Below are 26,540 nucleotides of genomic sequence, written 5' to 3'. Positions count from 1 at the left end.
GTTGAGTGGCCCCACCCGCCTGTCAAAAGAGGCCTGCAGAGGGTTGGCTACTTTCGAATCTGGAGCTCTATCCTGATCCAGTTCCCAACCCCTGTTATAAAGGTTGGCACTTTTTCAAAACAACAACAACAACACAGCACAATCATAAGCCAATCTACTAACCTGTAGCCCAGGTCTGTGTCTGTACAGGTGCCACCATTAAAGCATGGATTGATCCGGTAGGAGGAACAAGAATGGTGCTTTCTCTCCCGAGCTTCGCAAGTGCATTGGGCACTGCTCAGTACTGTAATGGAGGCCAGCAAAACATTTCCGGAAGAAGTAATCGTGGGAAGAGCACTGAATTCATTTTTGCTGGTGCATCCGGCGCTATGAGAGCAGTTTTCAATTGCGCACTCATCTATGCCAACTTGTGTGATGCTGACATTCAGGATGGTTTCCAGCTGTTGTGGGTTAGATCTAGTTTTCAGCATTTTATTTTTTTTAAAGGAACCCCAAATGCACAAGAGAACTAGACTAAAAACACCTCTTTGAAGACTCTACAGGTGCCTTCACAAATGATACCTTTTGGGCTCTGCTGCAGTTGTCTCATAGCAAGCAGTGCCCCGCAACGTATTTGTTCTTAAAAAGTCTGGACTGAATTAGATTAAACCCAATCTTCAGTTTAGTCTTAAGCTAGTGCAGCTTTCAGCAACCCTGGTACCCTCCGGATCTTTTGGACAACAACTACCATCAGCTCTCCTCCAATAACCCACTGGACCCACCCTGTAAAGTCTCCTTCAGCCAGCTCTAAGAAGCCAAGACGGGAAAGGGGGCAGGTTAATGGCCTTGCTTCTCCAAGCAGCTTCCCCACTCCAATAACTGAAACTGTCCGTTCACTGGGCAAGCTATAACTGTGATGTCCAGCTCTGTGTGACTCTGAGCCATTTTGTCCCTCAGGAATTTTTTATTTCTTATTGCATTTAGAAATCTGTAAAATCGTTACAGCAGGCTTCTGAGGACATAAGAGCAACACTCTCTTGGCCACATGGCAAGAGTCCAGTCACCACTTGGAAAAGTTTTGCTGGATGGCTTTTCCTGCTATCATCGCCTGACGGTAAGAACGGAAATACAGTCATACCTTGGAAGTCGAATGCCTTGCGACTCGAACCTTTTGACTCCCAAACACTGCAAACCCAGAAGTGAGTGTTCCAGTTTGCAAACGTTCTTTGGAACCCGAACATCCAACATGGGTTCCGCGGCTTCCGATTGGCTGCAGGAGCTTCCTGCAGCCAATCAGAAGCCGCACCTTGGTTTCCGAACGTTTTGGAAGCTGAACAGACTTCCGGAACGGATTCCATTCGACTTCCGAGGTACGACTGTATATCCTCAGGTTCAAACTGGGATTTACACTACCTGTGCTCCAGCTGCCCCCTCCCCCCTTTTTTTTGCCTGCACACCACCAGGTGTTTAGGAAACCATCAGATTCCACCAGTCCCCATAGGTGGGCCATCTCAACAGGTCCACTCCCCCTGCAGAATGGAGTTCTTTGGGGGAAAGACTATCTTCAAACCTGTTTGATCATGAAGTAGCTGCCGTGTGTTTCCCATGCAAAATTGCACTCTCAAAATCTGGAATAAAATTTAGAAGGAAATCCACAAAGATTCCATCAGATAGGTTCTGTAGAGACTTCATTAAAAATGTTGCCTAGAATTGCAAGTTGTTGGGGTGGGGGGAATGACAAACAAACACCACTTACCCGTGCTTTGGACACAGCGACATTTCCGTTAAGTTTTTCTGCTTTGTAATAGGGTGATCCATGAATTGCAAACCATACATCTACTCCTTGTGTTTTGCCTGGGCTGTTCAAGACACTGAAGATGTGGACATTTTCAAGTTGGGCTGGTATGATTTCTGAAAAAAGCTTCTTCATTTGGTTGTACTTACTTTCACTCTCAGATGACTGATATATAAAATCCTCTGCAGTGATATCTGTAAATATATATATATATATATATATATATATATATATATATATATACACACACGCAAATTTCCAAGCCTGACACTGAAGCAACGGTGAAATAAAAACCTTCAGGCATCTCCTCTCTAAAAGGCAAGACCACTTCCAGAAAGTTCATAGGAATTCATCTCTTGAAAATTTATCCAATCTCACACCTAAACCTTAATTTTTTTAAACACATACTACTTTACCAATATCTTGGTATTCCATGGTTACCGGTGGCCTCTACCAAGGGGCAAGACATGTTGCAGGAAACTTTGGGCTATTAAACTGACCTGAAATCCTGGTTTTGGGGGATGCCATGACTAGGTATGGGGGAGATATTTGATTCAGTTCATATGTAAAGGTGGACATGCCAAATTTTGCTCGCACAGAAAAAAAATTCACGACCTGAAACACAGCCATCGTTTGAAATTCACACTTCTCTGAATTTTGCAATGCAGCTTTCTAGTCAAGTGATGTATACAAAAATGCATAAACCAGGGTAATGTTTGCATTAAAATGCACTCTTATTAGGTAAACTGCTTTGCAGTTTAGACAAAATTGCATACAAACACAAGTATAGAAAAATGTACCCTAAAATGCTGGTGAATTTTTGTAAGAAAGTTTTGTTAAAAAGGAGTGGCAGACCGATTTGAAAATGAGAATGGAAAAAATGTGAACATGACAGAAATCATAACTGACAGTGTTCCCCATCACTAGTCATGGCAGCATTTGAGGGTGCAGACCGCTCTTCTCCTACTGATACTGGGGGCCAGTTGAGTTAGCTTGTGCTGGAATCCAACCAGGGAAGGTTGCTGACAGTGAGAAATCACTTTCTGTCTTCTATACCAGGGGTGGGGGACCTCCAGCCCTGTGCAAAAGCATCCTTTGAAGCAACGTGCCTGCATTAGCCACTTCAAAGAGGCTTTTGCAAAGGGAAAGTATCACTGGATGCCGCTATAATGTCAGGTGATTGACATGTCAGAGGTCCAGTCCGCCTTGCCAACATTGGCCCGCCAGAGGTCGGGTTGATAAAGATCGGGCGCTCCAGCCAGAAAAGGTTCCCCACCCCTGTCCTAGAATATCACTCTTCTGGGCCCTGGGTCAACAACCTTGCACCAAGAGAACAAAGATACCCTCATGAACCTGTTATATTGCAACCTTTGATACCCCTGGTCATGAGTCCTTAGTGACTCAGTCGCAGGCCTTGGTGGGCATTCAGGAGTCTCAACAATGTTAACTGATCTCTAGAAGATGCTTACAACTCATCATTTACCTCTTATACGGATAGATCCTGCATTGTGGGCAGCTTCTTCCTTGATTTCTTTCACAACCACCCTTACAGTAGAGACCACATCAGGCCAGATGCCATCTGTAACTTTCACTCTTATGTCATACGTTCCTGAAGGAGTTCCTTCTTTGATACTTAGTAAGCCAGAATTGTCATTCAGGATAAAATACCTGAGAGGAAGAAACAATTCATGGTATCACCCGATCATATTGTGGCTAGAGCTCTCTGTTGACTTAAGTGGTGTATAAATTTTGTTAAATGAAATAACAACAAATGCTTGCAGCCACATCATCTGCTTGATTTTCATTGCTGTGTTGGCTCGTTGCATTTCATGTGAATTTACCCTCTGGTAAATTTATCTGCTCCCCAGTATAATTGGTTATGCTCACCTGTTGATCCTTAAAATAAATTTGTCCAGGAGCAGTAAGTGAGAAAAGGTGGCACTCACACACCTGACCTCCTAGCCAGCGAAGTTACTGCCCTCCTGGAGGGAAAGGAGCTAAGCAAACTGTGCTCTGTGGGCCCAATAGAAAAGCCAATCCAGCGTTCCTGCTGATGTGTCTGCACAGCGTCAACCACTTCACTGCTTCCCCCCCCCACTTCTTCGTGAGTGGCAATGCCTCTGCTTCTGGGCAGTGGCACACCACCTTTTGGGGACTCCTGCCCTTCCCAAATCACCTTGAAGTATGAAATTTGCATATTAGTGCATTGCAAAAACACACATAATCTCTTAAGGACTTTCCTTCTAAAGAAACCAAACCTGTGGCCCATACTTGCACCCCTGAAATCTCTCATAGTTTGAAGTCTGGGGTGCACATAATATTATTTTTTAATAGGTAGATTACATTGTCTGGTGCAAATCACCCCATAAGTGAAGCATAGGGCCCAGCAATTTATATCTAGAAATCTCCTCAATAGTCTTAATAACAATAGCCGAAAATGTTTTCCTATGTCCACCCTATCACTTTATGCACGTCACACTAAACTACAGCACAGTGCAAGGGTTGCCAACATTTTTAGGTCCACAGGCACAATTAGATTTTTGGGCAAGTGGGCACTATGCCTCTGGTTACCCCCTTAGCAGCCTACCTTCAAAACAAAACAAAACCCAGAAATAAAGTGTTAATACATTTCACATTTCTAAGAGCTGGGTAAAAGTCAGATTCAGCAGAATCCATGTGAGCCTTGAAAACACATAGAGCTGAAAGAGGAAGTGGGAAAGAGAGTCCCCTCCTGCAACTTCCTTCTTCAGCTCTATGTTGTTCTTAAGGTAGAAAAAGGAAACCACTCTTAGCACCTTAAGACAAAGGGGGTAGTGTGTGTGTGTGTGCTCAGAGGTATGAGCCACCATGTTGGCAACCCTGATTTAGTATGATGTGTGAATGCAGCCCATGTGTTCTGTGAAGCTATACTGCATTAGTTTTCAGAACAGCTACCCATTTCTGATACTCAACTCTCTCATTAAGACAGAGCTATTTTCAAAAACATAAGAACTTGACATTTACCTGGGTGTTTTCCCTTCAAAGTGATACGTCTTGTGGTCCCAGTCGTCATTATCTGGGGCATGAATCTGACCCAATACAGTTGTGGGTAGGATACCTTAAAAAAGAGAGAAGAAAAATGGGGGAAAAGAAGAAAATCTACTACTTACGTAAATGTGAGAAGGCATTCTGCAAACTTAAAAAATTACTATTCATTTTATTCTCCTATCATGTTTGCTTTTTAACTATTCTGGAAGCATGTTGTGCTGTTGAAATATCAGTGCAAGGTATCAACACCTGCAACCTGACACAAACCTGTCACCTAGGCTGTGCAGGCTGTATTCCTACGAAAACAAAATCTGGGGCAAGAAAACTCTTGTTCCAAGGTGAAATAAGGAAAATCAAATTTAGTGAATTGAGACAATCAAGAAAAAATTGCATATGCTTGCTTATAGCGGGCACCTGTTTTAGAAACCCAGGTTTTTTAAGTGAAGGGAATGTCTCAGCAAAGGAAATACAGAGACTCAGAAACCAGCCAGGTTAGGACCATGGGAACTATGCTGAGCTCACCAACCACCAAAATTCCTGTTCAGGCCCCTATGCCACCTGAGGCTTGGACCTAACAATTCCTAGGGAAGAGCAGAGGGACCTGCTTTATGCCCAGTCGGACCACTGCTCTCACTATTCTCTACACTGACTCACCATTGCTCTCCACAATTTCAGACAACGGAAGTCTTTCTCAGCCCTACCTGAAGATGCCAGGGATTGTACCTATGACCTTCTGCGTTCAATGCATGAGCCCCACCAATGAGGAATGATCCATGCACTGGGGGGAGGGATGTGCCAGTTTCAGCCCCCCCCCCCCCGTAAAGTCCTCTCACCATCTAGTGTGGCTTTTCAGAAGTTGTAGCATGCTCTGCAGCTGGTGGGGGAAATCAACAAAATACCCTGCACCTTCAGAAGTGCTTTCCACTTGCCCACACATAGATCATTGGTCCCAGACCAGGATTTCAGCAGGCACTAGAATTAGATCTGCAAAGCAGCCCAGATCCTTCTCTCAATCAAATTTGACCTGCCAGTCACTTGACATGACAGTTATGCCAGGTGATGGGGCAATCTTGCAAAGAGCATGGTGCATTGAAACATCACTCATCAGCCGATTATCACACATGATGTCAGGTGTAAAGGGAGGTGGGTGTGGGTTAAGGGAAAACAGCCTCATGGGCCAAATTGAGACCTAATTAGACTCATGAGCAGAAGGTTCCCCAAGCCTGGTTTGCACTCATTCACACTTCTCTTAAAAAGAAGGGCTAAACATATGCTTTTTAGTAAGGATAGATAGCCAGAATGCCAAACAGCACAGCAAACAGAATGCCAAACAGCCTGATGGACGTGACAATCACTACTGCCATGTGATTTAAGGGGAAGATTGATGGTAGCAGGCAAGCTGTTGGGCATTCGCCAGAACAGACTATGGAAGACATTGCACGAAGGAACACATTCAACTCACCTGACTTTCTTTAGTACTATTTTTACTCCTTCCTCCAAATGCACCTAAATTTACAACCCGTAAATCTTTGGGAAGCACGCATCAAGGTAAAACCAATTGGAGATGTAAAGTTGGGAGGGGATTCACCAAGAACACCTCTGTATGCAACCTAATGTTCTGAAACTGATTGTGAACAGGGAATGCAGAATACAGGCATGACCATAGATAGCTTCGTGGCAAGTCAAATGCTCTGAATGCAGAAGGTCTCATGTTCAACCCCTGGCATCAGAGTTTCTGGGGTTTTTTCTGGTTTTTTTTTAAGGGTCAGCTGGTGGGAAAAATGAGTCTGAGACCCTGCAGAGCTGCTGCCAGTTTGAGTAGACAATACCAAGGTAGATGTACAAAACATGACCTGGAATAAGGCAGTCTCCTTTAAGCATGCAAGCCAGCTTCATCACCATCAGCTTACCGTTGTAGCTGTAGATGAGGCACTCCATGAAGCCAGCAGCATGAGGGTGGTCATTTCGGTCTCCAATATTCACGGTTAATGTGTTGGTTGAGCTCATGGGAGGGCTCCCGCTGTCAGCAATGAGAATCCGCAGCTCAAATACCTTGTGCACCTCCCTGTCGAACGTGTGCAACGCAGTTAGCATTGCACTCCCGTTGCTGAAGTCCTGCAAATTAAAATAAGTCACGCTGCCAAAGTCGCTCAGTAAGTGAAAGGAGAAAGGCGCCCCGTTTGCTGGGCTGTCCCTGTCCTTAGCGTACAAAAGCGTCGAGGTATCGTTCATCTGGACAATCTGAGGAGAAGGAGTGTTTTCCCAAACTACTGGGTTGTACTGCGCCTCAAACTCGGGTCCGTTGTCGTTTACGTCCTGAAGAGCCACGAGGACTGTGGCACTGCCACTCAAAGGAGGCTGTCCCATATCTGTAGCGATGACCACGAGTTGGTACTGTGCCACAGTTTCATAATCCAGAAGACCTGCCACAAGGACCCAGCCATCAGTAGCCACAGAGAACTTCCCATTTGGGTCCGACTTATTTAGCAGGCGATAAGAGAACCGTCCATTCAGCCCGGAATCTAAATCGACAGCAATAACCTGGACAACTTTAGTTCCAAGGGGGACGTCTTCAGCCAGACCTGCTACCTCATAGAATTGTGGGTAAAACAGAGGAGCGTGGTCATTGGAGTCCTCCACATAGATGACACAGTGAGCTATGCTGGAAAAATCCAGGTCCTCTGCTTTTATGGTCAAGTTAAACACCCTCTCGTGGGGTTTCTCGAAATCTATCCGCTTCCTCAGTCGAATTATACCGCGTTTGTCTGCTTTGTCTGTCTCAATAAAGAATTTGTGGTCCTCATCTCCACCTACGATGCTGAAAGCCACCACAGCGTTTTCTCCTTCATCCCCATCAGTAGCTGACACCACAGCAACCTCAGCGCTGAGGCTTGCGCCCTCGGAGACAAATGCCGTGTAGATCTTTTGCGTGAAGGTTGGCGTGTGGTCATTTACGTCAGTGACCAAAATAGTGGCAGTGCCTGTTCCAGTCAGGCCTCCTCCATCTTTCGCCTCAACCACCACCAGGTACCGGTCTTCTTTCTCCCTGTCTAAGGATCCCAACACAGTGTAGATGGTGCCAGTAGCTGGGTTAACTGAGAAGAGGTTGAGGTTAATCTCGTTTTGGACGTTCTGAATAATACTGTAGGTTAACACGGCATTCTTCCCAGCTCTGGGGTCATCAAGGTCTACCGCCGACATCTCCATGACGGTGGAGTCAGCGGGGGCGTCTTCTGGAATTTGCCCCATAAAGCAACCGTCCGAGGCGCAAAGGAAAAGAGGTGGGTTGTCGTTCACGTCCGTCACGTCAATGATGACGTCGGCGAAGCCTGTTAGACCCTCCCCATCCTCATCCGTTGCAAGAACAAGGAAGCGCCACACGGACCGCTTTTCCCGGTCCAGCTTCTCATTTGCAGTGATCTCGCCTGTGTACTCACTGATAGTGAACTCCGCTTGGGCACCCTGACCGTGCAAGGAGTAGCGAAGGGCAATCTGGTCAGCTTCCTGATCGGGGTCAGTTGCAGAAACCTGAAAGCAAGCACAAAGGTTAAGCACCAAACACCTAAATTTTGGAATTCCCTTCCTACGGAGGCCTGTTGAGTGCCCCCCACGGGTGGTCTTCTGACAACAGATACGTTATTTAGAAAGGTTTTTAGCCATCAAGCTCACCTGGGGTTTTTTTCCTGCTGCTTTTAACTGGCTGTTTCATTGATCTGGGTTTTTTTAAAACCTTGTCTTGTACATCGGTTTATATTTGACAATGTTTTGTTTGTTTTATGTTATACTTTGTTTGTTCTTAATCACTTTGCACACTATTTTCTGGACAGGCGATGCATACATTGAAATAATAAAAATAAAAGCCCAAACATGACAGCTGTATTGCAACCAGCTGAGATCACTATGAAGTCTGACAGAAACCAGACAACGATGACATGGTGTAAATGTACAGTTAGTATCCAGAAATTCACATTACTTGAATTAGGCTGCAATCCTAAGTGCAAACCCACACTTACTATGGAGAATAAACCCAACAAAGCTCCTCAACACTGAGTGAATATGCTTTGATTTCAAGAATTGCAATTCTTTTAAGTTGCTGGAATTTTCCACTAGCGTCATTTGTATAATTTTTGAACCCAGATTTACCCTGCTTACCCGTAAAACAGTTACCGGCAGATCAGTAAGTTCCTCCAAGACACTGCTGTGGTACTCGTCCTGGGAGAAGACAGGGGCTTCATCATTCTTATTGACTACATTGATGATAACAAGGGTGTGGTTCTCCCATTTTCCATCAGAAGCTACCAACTGAAGCTCATAATGCTGTTCTTGTTCATAGTCAAGACACTGGGCAATCAACAGAGTTCCCATCTCAGGTTCCACGTAAAAATCTCCTCGCTCATTTCCTGAAGTGATCTGATATCTGAGCTTGGCGTTAGATCCTAAAAACACGAGGTTGCTACCATATTATCCTTATCACAGCCCAGGAGATCTCTGAGCACTAGGGTCTATCCCAACATTACTTTCAGAAGAATTTTGAAAAAAAAAACAAGAAAATTTTAGATCCAGACTTAGTCTTGCTTAAGAGTAGACCCATTGAAATCAACTGACTTAACGTTCAATGGGACTACTCTCAGTATGACTAAGGTGGGCATAGGCGAACTCGGCCCTCCAGATGTTTTGGGACTACAACTCCCATGATCCCTAGCTAATGACCAGTGGTCAGGGATGATGGGAATTGTAGTCCCAAAACATCTGGAGGGTTGAGTTTGCCTATGCCTGGACTAAGTGGGGTTCAGTTCTAACCCCACTATCTTAGAAGTAAGCCCTGCTGAATTCAACAGGGCTTAGTTCTGAGTAGACAAGGTTAGGATTGCATCGTATGCTTGGATCCAACCCAAAATGTAGAAGGGTCATGCATGCCTACTTCCAAAGTAAACTGCATGAATAGCAAGACTCTGCAGTGAATCCAGAGGCTAGGTACCTCTCTTTTATGTCATTATTATTACTTTGCATTTTATTATAATGCAGTAGGCATAAAGAACAAACAACAGAAAACTGTCCCGATTTAGGAGTCATGTACAAATAGGAACTGCTACTGACATGACAGTGTGATATGTTCTGTGAAAAGAGAATAGCACCATAAAGAGTATATGGCTTCCAAATATCTACAGCAAGTGCTGTTAAGTGTCTTTGTGTATTATGGTCAGAAATATACAAAATACAGTTTCATCCCCAGTGGCACAGAAGGTTTGCGGGTTTTTTCCGCCTTGCAGAACTTGTGCATTGCATGTACGGTAATCTTTTCTGAGACTGCAACTGTCCAGACATTTTAATACCAAGCAGCAATATTTAGACTTTCCAAAGCTTTCCACCTTTGGACTACAGTTCGTTAACGGCAATTAGCAAAAAATGCAGTAAGTCCTCCAATTTAATAGCAGCATTTTGCCCTATAAATAACAATTCCGGCACGAAAATAACAAGTCCCTTTGTTGTTTTAACCAACTCTTGATGGGTGTCAGTCCAAAATTATGATCCATCCTATTTAAATAAAAAAACCTTGGGAATGTAAGAGTGCCAGGCAAAGATACTAACACATGTGAGATACTAGCCAAAAGCTTTTAGCTTAGCTATATTCTAACTCAAAAGGTCCTCGTCTACTTTCCTTTTTTTAAAAAAAAGGGGGGGTATAATTAGCTTATGAGAAATGCTTTAAAAAATTATCACGGTTCTCTTTACAGAACATTAAGAAAGGTCTGAATAAAGCTAGTTTCCAAATAGTCGTATTTTGAAAAGTACATGACATGCAATTTTTGCCATTACTGTTTTATTCCACATTCTATAAACCTGTTCCTGTACCATATATAGAAAAAGCTCCTTTGAAGACAGGACAGCTGTCACCTCATCTTCTGGAACAGCCTGCCATAGTCTCAATACTGCTTCCTGATTAGAGAGGTTTCAGTCAAGACTGTACAACACATAAAATAAACCTGTGTTTGTGTACCTTCATCTTTGTCATCAGCTGTTGCCGTCAAAAATGCATACCCAACATCCTCGTCTTCATCTATATTAATTTCATACACCGAATGCAGGAAAGCAGGGGCATTGTCATTTATGTCGCTAATTAAAATCCTCACATACGCCGTATCTGAAAAGCAAATAATCAGCTATTTGCCTTTGGAGGCTCAGGCTACCACAACGGCAGCACATCTTTCTGAACCCTCTTTTGACCCACAGGAACCTCTTTATGTTCTGTTTGAAACCCATTAAGGTTTACCTGTGTTAGGCTGCCCATATAAACCAGGCCTGGCTGATTCAGAAGAATCCTGGGAATGAACTTCAATCAAGTAAGATCCTCTCTTCTCTCTGTCAAAAGATGCCTGGGTAGAAATGACTCCCAACTTGGAATCAATGTTGAAGTATTGGTAATCTTCACTAGCGTCCTTCAGTATTGAATAGTGGACCTGCAATTGAAGAACATAGGAGTGGGCTTTATACTCTATCCCATCTTCGTAACAGCTCAGAAACAGGAACATAACCACTCTCAAGGACATCCAACTTAGTTCAGCTCCAAGGCCATAAATATTCGACAGTCACAGACCTATGCCATTTGTAGCACTTACAGAAAGTTAGGTAACAACACAGTTTGTGTGGAAGGGAAAGGTCTGTGTAGTCACAGTATAGCCACAAATATGTGGACTGTGGTTTTCTACCCTCTAGAGCAGCGTTTCTCAACCTGTGGGTCCCCAGATGCTGTTGGACTACAACTCCCATCATCCCTAGCTAGCAAGGCCAGAGGGGGACCCACAGGTTGAGAACCGCTGATCTACAGTTTGGACAGCTGTGTGGACTTGCCAGAGGGCATAACCTTTGAAGCAAGTCAACGACTGAACAATCCAGGACTCTCACCGATTGCTGCAATTTAGATTCACACACTGGTCTTTAAATCTTTGCATTGGAGAATCAGACATTCCTATGTTTGTGAATCTGCTGTTGGTTGCCGTTGATTATTGAGTAATGTGAGAACGGCTTCAAGGTCTGAGGCTGCCCTCAGCAAAATGTCTTCTTGGTGCCAATAAGCCCTGCAGGCGGCAACAACACTTCTGCTATCAAATCTGAGAAGCATAAAGTCCCCGTTTTAATTTGCCACAATGTCCCTGAGTAATGCGACCTCAGAGGCATCGTGGGAAGTTTAAATGGAGGCTCACAGGCCCATCCACTCAGCACAAAGTGGGGGGGGGAGTGTCAGTACAGTCGTCCAAGGGTCCCCTACAATACACTAACATGAGGTCAAGAGTAAGCGATCAATTCAGACTCTAGCCAGAGTTAATCTATTTTTCCCATGAAAAGAAGAGGGCGAGAAAGGGGGAAGGAGGGACAGAGATAGACAGAAGGGAAGGACAGAGACAGGGAAAGAGATGGTCTCACCCACTGCCAGGATGCAGCCCCTAACACATGACCCCTGAGAAGAATGCAACCTTTGGCAGAAAATAAGAATTCTTCCATTCTTGTCTTAAATGATGTACAGTCTACACAAGTGCTTTAATGCATATTGGCATCCACACGTTTTAACGCATGCAAGAGATGGCATGTGGTGCCAGTTGAAAAGAATATGTATACTGTAACTTCCTACTTCAGGAGGCTATTACAGTCAAACCTCGGTTTTTGAACATCTTGGCTGCCGAACATTTCAGAAGCCGAACGCTGAAAACCCGGAAGTGAATGCTTCTATTTTCGAACGCGCCTCGGAAGTCGAACGGCTTCCAAGGTGCATTTTTCATTATTTTTCCCCCCACTGACTTTCCAGCCAACCCACTGATCCTCGGTTTTCGAATGTTTCGGAAGTCGAACGGACTTCCGGAACGGATTACATTAGAAAACCGAGGTTCCACTGCAGTACAAAAAGTTAGGTTCTTGAGTCTCTGAGCAAGACTTCGCTGACCACCACCCAGAAAGTTTGGGGATACAGAATCGCATGTTGCATTTTCTCACTCGTTATCAGTAAAGGGAAAGGTAACAACAAACCTCTCCGTGGAGTCCCGAGTCTGAATCCGTAGCAAAAACCTGCACAACAGAGGTACCAACCGCTGCTCCCTCAGGTACAGAAACCTCATAAGTAGAAGATGTGAAGAACGGGACGTTATCATTGACGTCTGCGGAACAAAAAGGCAGATTTAGCAACACATGGTTCACTGACACCAAGTACTTGTAATTTCAGTTTGATATGCCGATATTAATAAACGGATAACCAACCTGTGACATTAACACAAACCGTGGTGAAAGATGCCAATGGAACTGTAGCTACATTCTGAGCCTTGATGCTCAGTGCAAAGAACTTGGTGGTCTCAAAGTCAAGAGGTTCAGCAACCAGAAGTGAAGCAGACCCATCTGCTCTGTTCGGTTTGAGGTAGAAGCGGACAGGCATGTTTGTCTCCGGAACCTGGCCCTCCTCCAGGGTGTAGGTAACCCTTGGGTCACCAAGTGGGGACGTTGCTTTGATAGTCTAGGAACAGGAATAACCAGAAACACCATTCAGTGGGGAGATGCATTTACATGAGCCACCTTAAGAGTCGAAATGCAGATGATACTATTGCGGCCAGCGGCCCATGGCATCAAAGCTCTGCTTTCCTGGTAATAATAACCAACTCTCTAATTCTGCAGATGTTTTGGACCACACCTCACATTAGCCCCAGCCAGCAAAACTGGTGGTCGGGGATGATGGGAATTGTACTTCAAAATGTCTGGAAAGCCTGGGGAAGGATGTTCAAATTACTGCCACGCACATTTCACACAGGAATCCACATCTAAGGAAGAACAGAAATGAGCTGTGGAGCAAAATTCTTCCGTGGCACCTTTAAAAAAAATAAAAATCAGGGATGCAGACATATGGATTCATTTGTGGAGCAAGACTGGAGCAAGACTTGTCTGCAGAATTTCAGAACAATTAGGGGAGGGACCATGACTCACAGAGAAGAACCATGTACACCATCTTGAGCTCCTTGGAGGAAAAGTGAGATACTAATAGTCCCACTCTATTTTGTGCCCAGTTCTGGACACCACTCAGTGTAAACCAACTTCCTTTTATCCTGAAACAAATATGTTTCCAATTTTATTTTTAAAGCCTACCACTATCTTGGTGTCTCGAATCGTGCTCTCCGGGATCGTGACCGAATAGGCACTTTTCTCCCACTGCGGCGACTGATTAAGTGTGTTTGTTACAGTGACGGTCAGTTCCACCGTGCTGCTCCGGTTCCCTCCATCTGTAGCCACGATGTATCTTGTGATCTGAAATGTCTGCAAAAGAATTTTTAGCAGCCGTTCACCAAAACACGAATGCTCGTTTGCTAGAACAAAGGCTGAAAAAAAACAGGTGCAGAAAGTATTCCGCCTGCCAGATTCTGTAAGCCAGAGCTTTCCAAATTCTTCATGCCGGTGACATACTTTTTTAGACATGCATCATTTCGCGACACAGCAGTTCAATTTTAGTAGCATACCAGGTTAAACTGACCCCTTTCCAGCTCTGGGAGGAGCACGGGGAGCGGTCATGTGACACACCTACACACTGAGCCAACACACTAATGTGTCGCGGCACACAGTTTGGAAAGCTCTGCTGTATGCAGAAGCATACCTGGGAGATTACGAGATTCACGTACACCCAGCCTGTGCTGGGGCTGACTTGGAAGTATTCTGGCTCCTGCGGCAACATGGAGTATGTGATGGCGGCGTTTACCCCCTGGTCGTCGTCATGAGCTGCAGCATGGAGGAAACTTGTCCCCACTGGGGTGTCTTCACGAAGGAAGTCTTTGGAAAGATGGAAGCACAGAGTTCATTCTAAACATGCCCTGGCCTAGTTAAAGTGGCATTTAAGTGATGGCAATCACGGCACATAAAAATGCAAGGAAGGCCCTGCCGGATCTAGTCCAGCATCCTCTATCTTAGTGGCCAACCAGATGCCTCTTTAAGAAGCACAGAAGCAGGACAATAACCTCTTCCTGCTGTTTCTCCCCAATGGACTTCTACTCAGAGGCATTGTTGCCTCTGATCCTGGAAGCAATATTTAGCCCAGTGACAACTTGTGCCTGATGTGGCTGGTAAGGCAGGAGGCAAGGGACCAACGGTAGGTGGAGCCAGAGGCAACAACAGGTAAAGCCACCCTTTGACTGACTGTATGTAAGAAGGCAGGCAGGTAGGGGCTGGCAAAGGACAGAATGAGGTTGGTGGGGCAGAGTCCAACTGCGGACAGCCACTGTATGCAGCCTGGGGGTCATTTTGGACTCACAGCTGCCCATGGAGATGTAAGCCAATTCTGTGTCCAGGGCGGCCGCCTACCAGCTCCATTTGGTACGCCAGAGGAGACCCTACCTGTTTGTGCACTGCCTTGCCAAAGTGCTACACGCTCTGATTATCTCCCACTTGGACTACTGCAATGCGCTCTACGTGGTGACTCGGAAGGTGACTCGGAAGCTACAACTAATCCAGAACGTGGCAGCTAGACTGGTGAGTGGGAGCAACCGCCAGGACCATAGAACACCAGTCCTAAAGGATCTACATTGGCTCCCAGTATGTTTCCAAGCACAATTCAAAGTGTTGGCGCTGACCTTTAAAGCCCTAAATATACCTGAAGGAGTGTCTCCACCCCCAGACACTGAGATCCAGCTCTGAGCGCCTTCTGGTGGTTCCCTTAAGTGAAGTTACAGGGAACCAGGCAGAGGGCCTTCTGGGTAGTGGCACCCACCCTGTGGAATGCTCTCCCATCAGATGTCAAGGAGATGAGTAACTATTTAACCTTTAGAAGACATCTGAAGGCAGCCCTGTATAGAGACTTTTTTAATGTTTGATGTTTTATTGTTTTTATATTTTGCTGGAAGCCATCCAGAGTGGCTGGGGCAACCCAGTCAGATGGGCGGCATATAAATAATAAAATTAAGATGATGATTATTTACTTCCCACCTTTCTTTCATCTTGGAACCTAAGGCAGCATACATTTTCTTCCTAACAAGTAACCCACCTAGGCCAGTGACCAGAAATGTACATTTTCCCATACAAAGCAGTCTTCACATAGCTTTAGTATAGCTGGCTTCTGCACTGCTGCTCACACAGGTGAAGTGAGTATAAGCCACAGCCAGAGATGTTGCAGAATTCCAATAAAAACAGAAGCGGAAATTGCCAACATTCACTCAATCGTCCCGTGCCAAGAATGGAAATCAATCCATTGACTACAATTGGAATTTGCTTCTGCACCCCCCCGCCCCCATTTGCAAATGATACGTAACACAAACAATATGTATTTCATGATGTTATCCCCCTTCCCATTTGCCTTGCATTTCTTATACAATGAAATGAATGGCCTTTGAACTGGAACAAATGGTGTGGAATAATGTAATGATAACTTTTTGCCAGAAACTGAAATGCAGTGGAACGGAAACATTGCTGCATGTGATGAACATGGGTTTGAAAGGAAATTTATGCCATCTTAAAGCCCTACAGAGAAGGAATCTAACTGAAGGCTTCTGGGCTCAACACACACTTCGCAAACTTAAATCAACTCTCACAGTGCAACAACAGTTTGTGCCTACTCACATTGATAGCGGCTGTTCTCGAACTTTGGATCGTTGTCATTCATATCAGCAATGAAGATGGTGATTTGACACACTCCAATCAGTGGCTCCTGAGCTTGATCTGTAGCCGTCACAGAGAGCGTATACTCCTTCTGTTTCTCTCGGTCAAAACGCTGAGTCGAAATGATAACACCTAAACAGACACATTACTATCAAAGAGTCAGCAGGATCACCGCTGGCTTTAATCAGACGTTTTCACAAGTCTGCAGCAACTCACTCCCACCGTTCAGGCTTAATGAAAGCTTATCCCTTGTAATGTTTGCCTGCACAGAGAGGCTCCCTTTTTCTTCCACTCTGCAATTTATTTTTGTTGCATCTCACAAAATAGCTTAGATGGTATATGTAATGGGAATTGGGGTTGCTTGTGCGTAAATTCCAAACTGCTCCCAGCTGTTGGGGTAGCTAAACCTTTCCCTGATTTGACAGCCCTTACAAGGCGACTGTCTCAGTCACTGGCAGAATCTGTCAGTGGGCGTTCCCTAAACTTCTTCCAACATAAAAGCTGTTTGACGCCAGGTCTCCTCCTAGCCTCTCTGCGCTGAAGTCTCCTGCGCAGAGTGGGCGTGGCCAGCGGAGGTCCTGGGCTCTCCCCGCTGGACCCTGTGGAAGGGTCTTGGAGCCCTCTCTCCGCAGACCTTCCCTCCTCCCCTTCTTTCCTGGTGTCACGCCTATTTCCTTCCCCAATGGAAGTATTCTCCCTCTCCCTGCTGGTCCCTTCTCCTGCATCATCGGAGAGCCCTACCTCCGCTCTGAGCTCCGATGTCAGTTCCCTGACAGTATACAAACATTTACTGAAGAAATTGCCCAACTCCCAATGTGCTTTGACCCAATTTCTCTCTTCTTCAGGGTAAAGGGCTATTTAAAAGAAATAATGTAACTGCAGAATGCATCACAAGCTTCTCCTGAAATAACCAGAAGATGAGTAGTCAGCTTGAAATGCATTGAGAGTCTGAAAACAAAAATTCAGTAAATACTTGTGCACCCAAAGAATTTATCATCATTATTTAGAAGCATAACACTGTGAGGCTTGAAATAAGTACAAGGATATACACTTAAAAGCAAGTGACAGTAGACTAACAACCAGTTTAGATGAAGAAAAACTATTTCCAATGGGATTGACAGGGAGGAGAGGGGTATTTAACCCCCCCACCAGCCCTTCAAATGGTTCATCTCCATTTAAATTTGAGGATATAATTTATTGCTTTATTTCATAACAATAGTTTATAGACAATTTCCCATCCAAGGGTCCTGCAGCATTTATAGCAAGCACTAACATGTTTTTAAAAAACATGCAAAATAAAATGAATATTAAAATATGCATAAAATCTCAGGGCAGTTCAAAAGATAAAAATACACGAGAAAAGCACAAGATAACTAGTTAAAGCAAAAACAAAACAAAAAACACCACCACCACCCCTTTCACAAACATGAATATAATGTCAGGAGCAGAGTCAGGGTCAATGGGCCAATTACTTAGCCAGAGAAAGCATGAGCAAACAAACAGTCTTTGGAAGCACTCTAGTGCAAGTGCCTCCCATACAGGGAGGGCTGTAGAGCTCAGTGGGTGGAGCACCTGCTTTGTATCTAGAAGGTCCCAGGTGTCTCCAGGTAAGGGCTGGGAGAGATCCCAGCCTTGTGAAATCCTGGACAGGCCCTGCCAATCAGGGCAGACATTGCTGAGCTACACGGACCAATGGTCTGACTCTGTATAAAGCAGTTCCCCCAGGTTCCTATAGTAAGAGGGGAACAGGCTATGGAGTTAACACTGTCTGATTATGCAGGATCTGGCTCGCCCGGCATTTGAGAATGGAGAACTTCTGAAACAACAATGGGATATTAGCTCCGCCCAAGACATGATGGAGAGCAGCAACAGCTGGGAAAAGATAGACGTAATATTTTACAAGGACAGGAAGGAACACCACAGACAGAATAATTGTCACACACAGGAGGAATAAGGATGTAGTTTGAATGCTTCACCTATAGATGTATAAAACATTTAATGTGTCAAGACGAATGGATGTCATTAATATTGCAGTTGTTGTATAAGGGATTGTTATTTTGACTGGAGTGTAACTGGGATAAATAAGATTTTGGAACGCAGAAACAAAGTAAATCATCAAACCATCCATTCTAGCACATGGGAGGCCACCTGAATTATATAATTTGGCATCTGAATGATTGGGATTAGTAATTGCATTATAATTTGGCATTGTTATAATGAGGCTATCATTGGATTGTTGTAATCGAAAACTAAGAAAAGAAAAAAGAATGTTGGGCTAGCCAGACTACGAATGGGCGATTCTTACCTGAATCAGGATCAATACTGAAGCCCGGTGAAGCTCCATCTCTGTGCATGAGGCCATACTTCACTTCTCCATTCACTCCAAAGTCTGCATCATAGGCTTCCACCTGCAGAACGTAGGTTCCTGGAGGCTGGTTCTCTAGAACCCAGGTACTGTCACTGTAGTAAGCACACTGCAATACAAGAAAAGAGCAAGTTAACTTGAGCAACTTCAGAAATCCGTTAGCATGTATGGCACAGTACGCTGGCAACCAAATTAAGTGCAAGATAAAGCAGAAGGAGTCAGAGGCATTCATCTGAAAGGAAGAGAAAGTTTTAAGCATGAGTTATTTAGGGAGACTTCAAAGACCGACTTAAAACTGGACGAAACTTTACAGGTTTGAACTTTTCAAAATCAGCAGCAGCCAAATGTAGAGAATATCACATCCTGCAAGTTTGACAAGCGGAAGTCAAAACTACTAACAATTCTGCTGCTACATAAAAAATTAAAAACACACGAACGGGGGGCAGCAAGTCAACTCACCTCCCTGAAAACAGGCTTGTTGTTGTTAATGTCATTTATTTCCACCACGACTTCTGCAAAGCTGCTGAGAGATCGTGGTCCCCCCGAGGAATTGTCATCTATGGCAGAGATATTTAGAACATACTGCGGGCTTTTCAGTTTAGGCAGGGGGTTTCTGCGAAGTCTGAGGATACCTGGATTCAGACGATCGAAGATCAAGAAAAGAAAGCAAAAGAAAATTATGGATACTTGGATTCAGGAGTAGGGAGGGAGGTGGAGTTACCAAAAAGGAAAAGAAAAAGGCATCTCTCTTTACAGGACATAAGGATCTTAAATGTGAGAACGATAGGTCCCCATAGATTTCTGGAAAAGGTGGCTTGTTTTATCTTTAGAGTGACACTTCTAAAGGGAAATGTTTGTGGGGATAATCAGGCAAATTCATCAGTGGAGCGATTGTCTATTTGACAGAATGCCTGGTTTTTATAACTATTTTAGCTGTGTAATATATTTTAACTTGTACTTTTGAATGGCTTTGGCTACACAAATAAACATTACAATTTATAATAAATGAATAAATCCAATTTATTCTGGCATTGCCAGGAAAGCTATACTGAAACAATGAGCAGCCTGCACATATTTGCAAGGATTTTCCTATTTAGGTTTATCAATACTGTACAGGCAATGCCTACAGTGCGGAAGAAAATACAATAGACTAACATTTAGCATCTCTTTCCTTACCTTTATGGCTATCCAATTCAAAATTGCCTTCTTCGTTCCCACCCGTAATTAAGTACAGCACTCCATCTCCATCAGGATCTTTTGCGTGGATGGTAGCCACTAATGTACCAGGGCCTGCATCTTCTGAGAGGAAAGTTCTGTAACTGATGTAAGGAAAGAATAAATGCATTCTAATTCCTAACTCACTCAACAATTTCCTATTAAACAGCATTGCACAGTTTTTTAAACTTCGTACAGAGTGGGCTGGGCATATAGCAAAGCACAGTGCTGGTGAAACTCCCAGCCACCACCTTAATTTCCCAGAGGCATATTTACACCCCCCAAAAAACACCCCCACATATGTAAATCGTATGTAAGTGCGTGTTATGGCACTAAGCACCTAGCAATGCCTCTGGGGCTAGGTGGGCAAGCAGATTGATACACCATAAAATGAAAATACTTGGCTTCCCCCACAAAATCCACAGAACTGTCAATTTACCCCTCAGAGAGCTACAATCCCCAGCACCCTTAACAAACAACAGTTCCCAGGATTCTTTGCAGGAATAAATGTACTTTATAGGCATGGTGTTTGCACAGCCCTGCTATCCATCGTTCTGCCTGGACACTGAGGTCCAGCGCCGAGGGCCCTCTGGCGGTTCCCTCGATACAAGAAGCCAAGTTGCAGGGAACTAGACAGAGGGCCTTCTCGGTAGTGGCACCCGCCCTGTGGAATGCCCTCCCACCAGATGTCAAAGAGAAAAATAACTACCAAACTTTTAGAAGACATCTGAAGGCAGCCCTGTTTAGGGAAGCTTTTAATGTTTAATAGGTTATTGTATTTTAGTGTTCTGTTGGAAGCCGCCCAGAGTGGCTGGGGAAACCCAGCCAGATGGGTGGGGTATAAATAAATAAATAAATAAATATTAATAATAATAATAATAATAATGATAATGATAATGATAATAATTTGGCCTGATTTCACTTTGTGACTAAACAGCTCTTTAGGAAAGGAGAATTTTGGCTTATAGCGTGTGGACTTTGTGCAATGCTAGAATTATCTGTACATCATTTGTGTGCCAGAAGCAAGGGAAATGTTTATGTCATTTGACACTGAATAAATGTAATACATTGTTTAGCTCTGAGGAAGGGAAGAGAATACATTCTGGAATTTTGAGAGAATTGTAATTTAAAACCTGCTGTAGGAACTAGCAGGAAATGGTCAGGAACTAAAGGTAAGTTAATCAGCCTCCATCTACCGCATAGTCATGCCACTGCTGATTCTATGTATCCCATAATATGTCTGACTAAACAGGCCTTTACGAACCTGGTCCACTCTAGATGTTTTGGACTTCAACTGCCATCAGCCCCAGCCAGCAGCTGTAGTCAAAACATCTACTTCAAGTTGTCTTTATTTTTTATTTTTTTTAAAGCAGTGCCATATTTTTACATATCCTGATGGTCCAAAAAATCAGATATTGCAGCTATTTTGTGCAATGCACCTTCATAACATTGCATTAGTTTCTGCAGGTCAGTTTAAGACAGCTGAGGGTTAGGACCTAACAACCATTCTGACGGGCACAATAAGATTACACAGCATATCTGCAATGCAGGAGTGGTACCACCGCAAAGGAAGCTCTGCTTACACTGACTGGGAGAACACTGGGGTTTCATCATTCACATTTGTCAAGCGAATGCGCACGGATGCCGTCCCTGTCCGAGGAGGGTGCCCTTTGTCCACGGCAATGACCACAAACTCATACATGTGGTTGGCTCGCTCATAGTCCAGCCGCTGATTGGAATTGACGACACCCTCGGGCGTGATGGAAAAATCCGCACTCTGAATGAAGTAGAGGATCTCAGCGTTGGATCCAGAGTCACAGTCCGCTGCAAGAACTGCAGCCAGGAATGTTTAAAAGGGTGAAAACAATGAGGACAGATGAGCTGGGTCACAATACAGAAGACTAGTCAACACAAGTTTCAGTAATTAACAAAGAACTGCTCAGACAAACAAACACTTTCTGGGACCTTAGAGTGAAGAGCAAAAAATAAAGGAATTAGTACCAATAGTAATAATGATTCAGAAAGGAGCCCAGGTAAATTTGGAAGCCGATTGGTAAGGGGTAGCCTCGTGGAAATAATTAAAACCTTGTCTGGTGGCAGCTGGTCTTTAAAGCGGGAGAGTGAACAGAGGGCTACACTCTGTGTTAGCAGGAAACACCCTCCCATCAGAAGGCAGGGGGCCCACAGTGGCTGGGAGGAGACCATCACAGTCTGCCAAACGCAACCTAGCAAAAAGCTGGTGTTTGCACTGCGGAGACAAACATGACAGGAAGTAGAAGAGCTGTTCTGTGCTGTTTCTAACACCCAAGAAAGATGTTTTCACAACTTGCCAACAGGGAGAAAACACGTTGTAAAGCCCTGTGGGAGCAAACACTTTTTTTCAGAATCCCCAGTGCAATTAAGAGGATGGAAACTCACTGACCTTTGAGTATTCATTCAAGATACTGAGGGCACGAGACCAAGAGCTGTCCAAATATTCAGCAACAGGTTTTTTTAAAAAAAGCAAAATATAATAGTGACTGCTTATTTGTTCGAAGTGTGATAATAAAGGGGGAGGGGGGGAATAAGCAGAATGCCAGAATGAAATCTTATTATACATGGATGTATTCTTTCCAAGTGTCATGACTACACCATCATGCTCAGCCCCAGAATGAGAGGCTCTGGAGGAAGATGAGGAGGTATAGGAGGCTAGTACAGATGTCTGCTGAGCCCCCACACACCTCGCACCCTGCCTGGCTGTAGCGGGAAGGAAGATGGAAGTCCGGAGCTGGACAGAGTGTTGTCGGAATCTGGGAAGGGCTTTGAGGGTGGGGAGGAGGGTCCCCAGTGCTCCATCCCAGGACCATGGAAGCGGCACATGTGCCCACTTTCATACTAGCTGCCCGAGCAGGGACAGAGACTCTTGTGAGTAAGGGCTGCACCCATCTCTGCTTAAAGGAGTTCACCTGCAGTCCTCGGCTCACCATGTGGAGCTTTGCAAAGACAGGCAGGGGAATGATAGCTCTGGTTTACCTTGCAATAAAGAGGTGCCTATAGGGATCGATTCAAGAATGCTTTCCCGGCTATAAATAGATTGCTGAAATTCAGGAGAGCAGTCGTTTTCATCCGTGATATGAACTATGACCTACAAGGGGACAGAAGAGAAATGCTTAGTTACATGATCTCTGATCACATGCATATTTCTTTGTCAAGAGAAATTCATTCCATTTTCCATAGTCCCTGGAAAATGTACATCCTGGAGTTCTGGTTCTAAAGCGACCACTCAAGGTGGCTTACATAACTTAGATAATTAAACAATTCTAGGTATCTGCTCTATATTGAGCCTGACTATTGGTCCATCTAGCCCAGTACTGTCTACACTGACTGGCAGAGGCTCTCTCCAGGGTTTCACACAGTGGTCTCTCCCAGTCCTATCTGGAGACACTGGGGGTTGAGCCTGGGACCTTCCCCATGCAAAGCAGATGCTCTACCATTGGGCTATGGCCATTTCAATGGTCTTACATGACAAGGTAATTAAACAAATTATATTTTAGATCTAAAAATATAAAGAACTGAACTTAAAAAAACAACACAGATTATGAGGCAGCGGATAAACCAAACAATAAGGAACTGATGAACACATCACCTTAGGCATCCAGATTTTGGGAACCATGCACTGAAAAATAGGCACCCTTTGTTTCTGTTTATTATTGTTGTTGTTCATGCTATTCAACATAGCATTAAGCAGACTGCTCCACTGCACAAGGAGAAATCCATGCACTGGATGGATCACCCCCCACTCCTATCTCCAAGTTCCCTAAATCTGTTCTAGGGGGTTGCCTCAACCCTTCAGAGCAGATTTGGGAATGGCATGGGGTGTAAAGGTAAAGGACCCCTGGATGGTTAAGTCCAGTCAAAGGTGACTATGGGGTTGCGGCACTCATTTTGCTTTCAGGCTGAGGGAGCTGGCGTTTGTCCACAGTCAGCTTTCTAGGTCATGTGGTTGGCATGACTAAACCACTTCTGGTGCAACAGGACACCGTGACGGAAACCAGAGCTCACAAAAACACTGTTTCCCTTCCCGTCGCAGCGGTACCTATTTATCTACTTGCATGCTTTCGAACTGCTAGGTTGGCAGGAGCTGGGACAGAGCAACAGGAGCTCACTCCGTTGTGAGGATTAGAACCACCCACCTTCTGATTGGCAAGCCCAAGAGGCTCAGTGGTTTAGACCACAGCATCACCCGTGTCCCGGGGTAGCCCATGGGGCATGCATGGGTGGAGAAAGGGAAATCCCCTTACACAAGCGCTAATGCCTTTTTAAAAAAAATCCATTTGGGGTTCTGATTCAATAGCCAAACTTTTAGGGCTGGCATTGGAGGACTGGTATTTCGATATGCTCTGTGTAATGATCTTAACATGCAACCCCCCTATATTGAAATGAACAGATCACCAAGTACGGAAAGGAAAACCCTGGCTCTACCTCAGTGACGCTGCTAAGCAAACTCTCAGCTTCCATTGCTTTAACTAAAAAATGGTAGAGGTGATGCTCGCTCTCGTAGTCCACCGTATGAGTCAAGCTTAGCGTGCCGGTCTCTGGGTCCATGCTGAACAGGCCACTGGGATTCATCAGCAGAGTGTAAGAGAGAGGCTGGCTTTGGAAGGAGACTGCTTCAATAACAGCCACTCTGAAAAGGAAAGATTAACCAAGAGACAGTTTGTTAATCCTGGGTAGGCAGAGGTGAACCAAGATCCCTTGCCAAGTTACCAGTTTCTCCTTGCAAATTTCATTTTTACACTTTCAATACATGGATTTAAAAATAACTCCTGAAATTAGACTTCAAATTAGGCTGCTCCCACTTTGCTCTTCCCCTAGTTGGGTGGGACAACAAACCACAGAGGCAGCTGGCTTAGCAATTACCAGCACCTATGGTTTGTTCCTCACCAAACAAACAGTGATCTGTTTCTCCCAAACAAACCACAATTGGGGAGGTGGTTGGGACATCAATGCTAAGCCAGCCGCTGCGTGGTTTGCTTCAAGCAAAGGAGGAGCAAAGCAGGAATTGCAGGGCTGTGCACACCACTATGCAGATTGTGCAAAGGACGATTTGCTCAACCATAGCTAATGGCCTAGTGTTCTGTCTAATGTGGCCATTAGGTTTCTGCAGACACAAACTGGGCTCAGAAAACAACAGGAAGCTACTAGAGCTGTAGCATGCTCCTGTTGACCCATTCACATCGAGAAGCAGATTTCCACATTTTTCACCTGATAAAGCTTCAAAGCAGCCATCAAGGGTCGCCCCAGTAGAGCAAGCTAGACCCAACTACACGCTGAAAATATATTTTGGTTTTACAATGCAAGCTTTTTATGTTTATGTAACGTGCGTAAGTATCTACGACGCAGTCTTTTAGTACAGCAGGACATTAATTCACTACTTACTTTTCACTCGCTGGAGTATTTTCTGGAACAAACACACTGTAGGACATATTTGTGAACTGAGGAGGCCTGGAGCCAGCCAGGATAGAGATGTAAGCGTATGGGCTTTTGCTGCCATATTCATCAATGGCCAGCACGGTGACCACATACTCCTGGTTCAGAGTTAAAGGCAAGCCAGTTGTCAATATGACCCCTGTGTCCATATCTATATCAAATCGTTCCTCACCACCTGTTGAGTGAAAGGAGTACAAAAAATTATGAAAAGAGGTGTTGTTACCTTTTAGCACCAAGCTCCTCACTTACACAAATTTCTTTCCCATTACTATTTCCCACCAACACTGACCCTTACACACTGCAGTGGACAGAATAAGGTTCTTTTGATGGATGAGTGACATCTAAACCAGCAAGCAGTATGGCTTAGCACATGGGTAGGCAAACTAAGGCCCGGGGGCCGGATCCGGCCCAATCGCCTTCTAAATCCAGCCCACGGACGGTCTAGGAATCAGCGTGTTTTTACATGAATAGAATGTGTCCTTTTATTTAAAATGCATCTCTGGGTTATTTGTGTGGCCTGCCTGGTGTTTTTACAAGAGTAGAATGTGTGCTTTTATTTAAAATGCATCTCTGGGTTATTTGTGGGGCATAGGAATTCGTCATTTCCCCCCAAAAAAATATAGTCTGGCCCCCCACAAGGTCTGAGGGACAGCAGACCGGCCCCCTGCTGAAAAAGTTTGCTGACCCCGGCTTAGCATATCCACCAAACTCGGTGCTCCACTTATTATGCCTGGGAAGGAAGACTTTGAGCTGCCACTATCAGTATTCTGAACAGGAATTCTGTTCCTATTCCTGGGCCAAAGTTAGTAGCACACATGAGCTGCCATTGTCTCCTGCACACACCAGTGGCACAGGAAAGAGCAGGGCCTGCACACATTTCTGTGTACACTCTGAGCCAATTAAAAATCCCATTTATGCAAAGCGGTTTGGCACTAGTGATTGAATCAAGGAAGTCCCTAACCAATTTACCTCACTTGACTACATTACGCTATCTGCTCTGCTGCTTCTACCAAGCATATGGCACAGAAGAATGAAGGGTATAGGAAGGGAAAGTGAATTATAGGGGAAAACAACAGC

At 44.6% G+C, this 26,540-nt stretch overlaps 1 protein-coding gene across 10 annotated transcripts in view; it reads right to left on the bottom strand.

Annotated features, from left to right (window-relative positions):
- Window positions 1-26,540, bottom strand: part of LOC310766483 (neural-cadherin-like) — a 50,310-nt gene that overhangs the window by 14,030 nt on the left and 9,740 nt on the right. For all 10 annotated transcript variants that reach the window (XR_014550192.1, XR_014550193.1, XR_014550194.1 and 7 more), the window contains exons 3-22: window positions 25,413-25,638; window positions 24,456-24,660; window positions 23,007-23,118; window positions 21,578-21,827; window positions 19,956-20,098; window positions 19,239-19,411; window positions 18,720-18,888; window positions 16,376-16,546; window positions 14,424-14,596; window positions 13,922-14,089; window positions 13,049-13,298; window positions 12,821-12,948; window positions 11,073-11,259; window positions 10,800-10,943; window positions 8,954-9,237; window positions 6,712-8,329; window positions 4,778-4,871; window positions 3,258-3,442; window positions 1,736-1,968; window positions 163-440 (exon numbers count right to left, since the gene is read on the bottom strand). Coding sequence is in view for 5 of the 10 variants with exons in the window: in XM_083622702.1 (XP_083478828.1) it covers window positions 163-440; window positions 1,736-1,968; window positions 3,258-3,442; window positions 4,778-4,871; window positions 6,712-8,329; window positions 8,954-9,237; window positions 10,800-10,943; window positions 11,073-11,259; window positions 12,821-12,948; window positions 13,049-13,298; window positions 13,922-14,089; window positions 14,424-14,596; window positions 16,376-16,546; window positions 18,720-18,888; window positions 19,239-19,411; window positions 19,956-20,098; window positions 21,578-21,827; window positions 23,007-23,118; window positions 24,456-24,660; window positions 25,413-25,638 (5,191 nt within the window). In the remaining 5 variants the exon portion in view is untranslated. The remainder of the gene's footprint in view (window positions 1-162; window positions 441-1,735; window positions 1,969-3,257; window positions 3,443-4,777; window positions 4,872-6,711; window positions 8,330-8,953; window positions 9,238-10,799; window positions 10,944-11,072; window positions 11,260-12,820; window positions 12,949-13,048; window positions 13,299-13,921; window positions 14,090-14,423; window positions 14,597-16,375; window positions 16,547-18,719; window positions 18,889-19,238; window positions 19,412-19,955; window positions 20,099-21,577; window positions 21,828-23,006; window positions 23,119-24,455; window positions 24,661-25,412; window positions 25,639-26,540) is intronic.

The sequence above is a fragment of the Podarcis filfolensis genome (assembly GCF_964270895.1).
Source record: "Podarcis filfolensis genome assembly, chromosome: 7".
NCBI classification, from domain to species: domain Eukaryota; kingdom Metazoa; phylum Chordata; class Lepidosauria; order Squamata; family Lacertidae; genus Podarcis; species Podarcis filfolensis.
The sequence above is the reverse complement of the archived record's forward strand: the minus strand, read 5'-3'. Positions and strand labels throughout refer to the sequence as shown.